General features: G+C 34.1%; 2 protein-coding genes across 2 annotated transcripts; both read left to right on the forward strand.

The window, feature by feature from the left end:
- Positions 1 to 709: 709 nt before the first annotated feature.
- Positions 710 to 1202, forward strand: BDBG_06186 (uncharacterized protein; the record flags this gene model as incomplete). The annotated part of the gene is made up of 2 exons (XM_002622960.1): positions 710 to 876; positions 995 to 1202. 2 exons carry the CDS (start codon positions 710 to 712, stop codon positions 1200 to 1202), a joined length of 375 nt encoding a protein of 124 aa, XP_002623006.1.
- Positions 1203 to 1498: 296 nt separating this feature from the next.
- Positions 1499 to 1855, forward strand: BDBG_17476 (uncharacterized protein; the record flags this gene model as incomplete). Its single annotated transcript, XM_031725184.1, has 2 exons — positions 1499 to 1675; positions 1790 to 1855. The coding sequence occupies 2 exons, from the start codon at positions 1499 to 1501 to the stop codon at positions 1853 to 1855; spliced, it is 243 nt and encodes an 80-aa protein (XP_031579738.1).
- Positions 1856 to 5163: the final 3308 nt, after the last annotated feature.

A 5163-nucleotide genomic window follows, 5' to 3' on the forward strand; every position in this document is an offset into this window, starting at 1 on the left:
TACTAAGTATAATTAGTTTAAATAATAGTTTAAAAGCTTTCTTCAGACTCTCAGATCTTTAGAATAATATTCTTATTAACTCAGTAATTTTTACTAATAATATACTCTAAAATATTAATAATTTTTATCAGTCTATTCAGTAAGATAATAATTTTATAAATTTAAAAATTATTTATTTATATTTTAAATCTTTTCTATCTATATTCTATAATATCTTTAATTATTATTAAGAATTCTGAGAGAGATTTAATAGCTGAAATAGAAATTCTTAAATAAATAATAATACTTATATTCTGAATTATCAGTAGATTTATTTTATCTGTTATAGTACTAATATTATATCTTACTTCTATAGTATAAATAATAACTTTCTTAGTAATAAATAGTTTAGAAGATATAAGTGAGAATTACAGTAATTAGAAGAATTAACTATAAAGTGATTTTATATTATCTCTATATCAGCTATAAAAGATTTCTTCATAGCTCTTCACTCTCATTTTCTGTTACTACAGCTCAATGAGTGTCTGCAGTTCCTTTCTTAACTGTTTAAAGATGCTTTGGCGAGTTGCATGCCCCACTCAGCGCCGGCAATATGAGGAGATGAGAGTGTGCGACCAGCCGGTCACTCAGCTCCTCACAAGCATGAGCGCGGTGAGGGGAGAAAGGGCCACAGAGACAAGCTGTGGCAATGGCTCCCGGCGGATGACACATGGCTTTTGAGCATGATGGAGGAGCGCCAACCCTGGCCAGAGATAGAGAGGTGTTTTCCAGAAAGGACAGAATCAGCGCTGTGCCAGCGGGTGTCTACACTTCGGAGAAGGGAATGCATACAGTCGAATCCGCCGGTGCCACAGTAGCATCTGCAGCCCCCGAGTGGTGAGACATAATGCTACTCCATGTCCATGTACATAAAAGTGATATCATGAATAAGATGGCCTAAAGGTGGCCTCTCCTGGCTGTTCATTAACGGCCCTTGGTGGGCAGGTGAGGGTAGGGTGGCCTTGAATAAAACCAGAGAAGCCGAGCCCTTCTGTCCATCGCACTGCCATGCGATCCCCTCTTCTACTGCGACAGCTGTGGAAGGGACGCCATTGCTGCATGAGTTCTATTTTCAGACTTCGCCCTCGGATATTGTTGGCTGCTGCGCCGTGCTTGAATGCCTGGGGAGAGCAACCTTGGAACCCGAGACAGGCATCCCGTGACTTGCCCCCATTTCTTGATATATATAGAGGGCTCTCTTCCCCTCCAGATCCATCATTCTTCTCACCCCTAACAGTCCTGGTTAACAGCCAGAGCGACATCCCGCATCAACACCCCTTTTCACCATCCTGATACACAAGCTGTATGTCAACAGAGAGGTAAAATCCCGTGACCTCTTCTTCGGCCGTTGGGCTCCTTCGGCCGTTGGGTATATATATGGCCTTCTCCCCCCTCTCTGACTCCATATTTCTTTCAATTCCTTTTCCACTCTCCATTCACTGAGGGGTCCTGTTCAGCCATGGCTTCTACCGAAGCTGAACCCCGCAGCGCCATCGTCATCGATGACGATACAGATGCAGAGATGGACACACCTCGGTTCCCGCCGCGAGAGCTATGGAGAAAGAGACGCCTTGTGAACTATACTCTCCTGGAGTATGAGACTCTGTTTGATGACTCAGTGCTTCTTAATTTCTCTGTATTCATAACATTACAGTCACTGAAGAAATACAAAATACTTAACTTAAAAATAGTTCTGATAAGATCTTTCTCTCAACTGAGCTGAACTTACTCTTTACTAATATTAGAATAGATAACAGCAAATCAAGAAATTCATATCATATTTAAAACAGAGTCTGTAAAGATTAGAGAGCTTTAAGAAGAAGTATAGTATCTGAAGAAGTGAAATACTGAGCTAGAAATCAAGCACTGTACAGAGCTGATCAGAAAAAATAAACAGATCTATAAGCTAGAGACTAAGATCAGTAAGCTGATGCATTGATATCAATATTCAATATATTATACTATCTCTTCAGAGTGGAAAACCCTTCTATACAGACACAGGTTCTGCCCAGAGTGTCTCTCTTCTAACTCAGAGACCTGTGGATCATGTTGTCGAGATTTCACTGGCTATATAAAGAGTGATTAGGTAGCAATAGCAATGCTTTTTTGTCTGCAGCGCTAGACTCGTACGATCATAGTTTTGTAACATTGGTAGGAGAAGAGGCAGGGAAAACAACAAAAAGACATTAATTAGAGGTCCGCCATATTCTCAATCTTGTTGCTCAATCTTGGAGTGAATCGGGTACATGTAATTATTGGTATGCTTAGGCTGATTTCGCAACTTTCAAAACTTGTGAGGGTCTTAGACATAGACTTGGCTGTTGTGTGGGATCGCGTTCGGGAGAGACTGGCGTTGGATTTCCAACAGAGCCCAGCAAAAGTCGGTCAAAGGCATGGTGTATTAAAAGACAAATCAAGAGCAATTCACGCTATCAATACACTGAATCTTCATTAGCCTACTGCACCTGAGTTATAAGCGTGCGCCTGAGTTTCTAGATATAGTTTACCAACATTATCCAGGTCATCTACCAGCCTTCTAGTGAGGCTCAGTCAGAACTGAACCCCGCCTGAGAGCTGGCCAAGGTGTCGGATTGAGTGTCACGGATGAATATGTTGGAGACATATGAATCTTATGTGTATCAAGATCTGCTTGTTATATTATCCATGCTCTTTCTAATATATCTATTTCATATAAAAGATAGAGCTATTTATAGTAAAATATATATGTGAGTCAAGAGAGCTAGTATAAGCAAGTATTAGATGAGTATTATAGTAAGCTGATAATAATGAGAAATATTGTAGTAATACAATATTGATGATATTCAGTAGTATATAATCTCTTTTTTCTGACACACTCTCTTCAGTGAATGTAACATATAAATAAAAGTGTAAATGAAGCCGTAATAAAAAGAGTATAGATAAATCTATAATAAAAAGAGCATAGATGAATCTGTAGAGATTATATCAAGATAGATTATTTATTCTGCTTGTATCTTGATAATATCTGATATATTAACTAGGTCTAGTATCTTGATAAATTCTGTATATTTCTGGCATGACAGAGTCTTAGTGAGGCCATTCACTAGCATCTAGACTATAGACACTTAATTAACTGTAATATTACTAAATTGAACACATTCTTGAAGCTAGCTTTCATATATATCAATATGACAGAGCTTGATAATTGTAGAGAAATCTTTCTTTATAAGAATATTAACAGTTTAATAGTTATCACATTGAATACAGATCTTGTGATCAGATTTAAATTAAATATATTAAAAGAATCTATTTCATTAGATAGACTTCTTACTAACTTGTAAGATAGTAATAAACTCAGCTTCTGTAATAGATGTAGTTATAATTATCTATGTATTTAATTTTTAATCAATAGCTTCACTGAATAGTTTGAAGATATATTCTTGCCCCGGTGGCCGAATGGTTTAATGCGGCCACCCGGTAGCGCCTTGGTGTGGGAAACCAAGGCGCGTGGGTTTGAAACCCGCAGGGGATATATTAAATCCAGAACTCAAGCACCTCAGGTTTCTAATAAATACAGAGGTGTACAAATCACTTCAATGAATTGCTCTATGTTTCTGAACTGAGAAGTTATTATCACATGTATCTAAATTGTCACTTCTTTGTATTTTTCTATGTTATTGTTCTCTTGACATGATCTTAACACCTGTATTTCCTTCTGTATAATCAATACTTGACCTGTATTTAACATCACGCAAGGACTCATCATTAGCTCCGCTTGCATATGAGTATAATGAAAGAATAATAATAATAATAAATAATAATAAGATATATTCTTATATAAAGTGATAATTCAGATTATCTATAAAAGAGATATCACTGATAGCTTTAATAATATTAGATTTGAGATTAAGTTATAAAGATCTGTCAATATTATTATCATATTAAATAGCAAGATTCTTTATATTATATAGATAAGATATTATTCTATTCATCTCTGATAAGTGATGTTCTGATGAATTTATCATGAATATAGCTAGTTTACTCACTGTATATATAATATTAGAGTGAGTCATCACTGCTGAGTAAATATAGAAGTTAATATATTATTAATAATAATGAATTTTTACAGATATAACTGACTTATTAAAAGGCTCTAACAGAGTATCAGTTAGTAAAGTATATATCTTACAGATATATATAAGATGATATATATTAACTATCTTATCAATATAGACATTCTGATATAGTCAGAGCTTCAAGTTGAGACAATTATATATTATTCACATATTGAGAAATCATTTCAAATCTCTTATCTATTAAATCTTGTAGATATTTTTAAGATCTTTGATTAGTTAATCTCTTTCTTTTAAATCTTCTCATTGCAATGAAATGACAATATTATTTATATAGAAGAAGATGATTAATCAATTATTAGAGAAGAGACATCAATTCTCTGATATAGAGATAAAGTCTAGTATTCTCAATATTAAAGATAGTTTATTTAATCAGAGAAGAGATAATCTGTATAATTCATATAGTACTTATAGAAGTTTTAGTACATGATTTATACACTTTAAATTTTACACTCTCTTTAACTTTCATTATTCATCAGATAGTTTCATATATACTAGCTTATTAATATTACTATTAATGAAGATATTAATTTCATCTAGCTGTTTCACATCTAGATCAAATACTACTATTAGAGTTAATAAGATTCAGAGATTTCTGACAGCTAGTATATAAGCTTTTATAGTGAGATCTGTGATTGATTGAAGATCTCTGTGTATATAGATATGAGCTTTGTATTTTAAAAGAAAATCTTCATTATTGAATTTATAGATGAATACTTATTATAGAGAGATAACTGAGATATCTCTCTGTAATCTGCTAGTAATTTTATATATATTCTGCAGAGATATACTATCTCATTCTCACTTAGCAGTGTTCTTAAATTCTTTATAATATAAGTGTTTTTCAATATCTGCTCAGTAATTTGATGAATCTGACAGTTGAGATCTATGAATTCTTGAAGTCAGTATGAATACTGTTGATATAGCTGTATTATTGATAACTGTGAAAACAGTATTTGAAAATAAATTTTAAGACTTGTAGAAGTCTGAGTGTGATTGAGAGAATATCTCA

The sequence above is a fragment of the Blastomyces gilchristii genome, assembly GCF_000003855.2.
Source record: "Blastomyces gilchristii SLH14081 genomic scaffold supercont1.15, whole genome shotgun sequence".
Lineage (NCBI taxonomy): Eukaryota > Fungi > Ascomycota > Eurotiomycetes > Onygenales > Ajellomycetaceae > Blastomyces > Blastomyces gilchristii.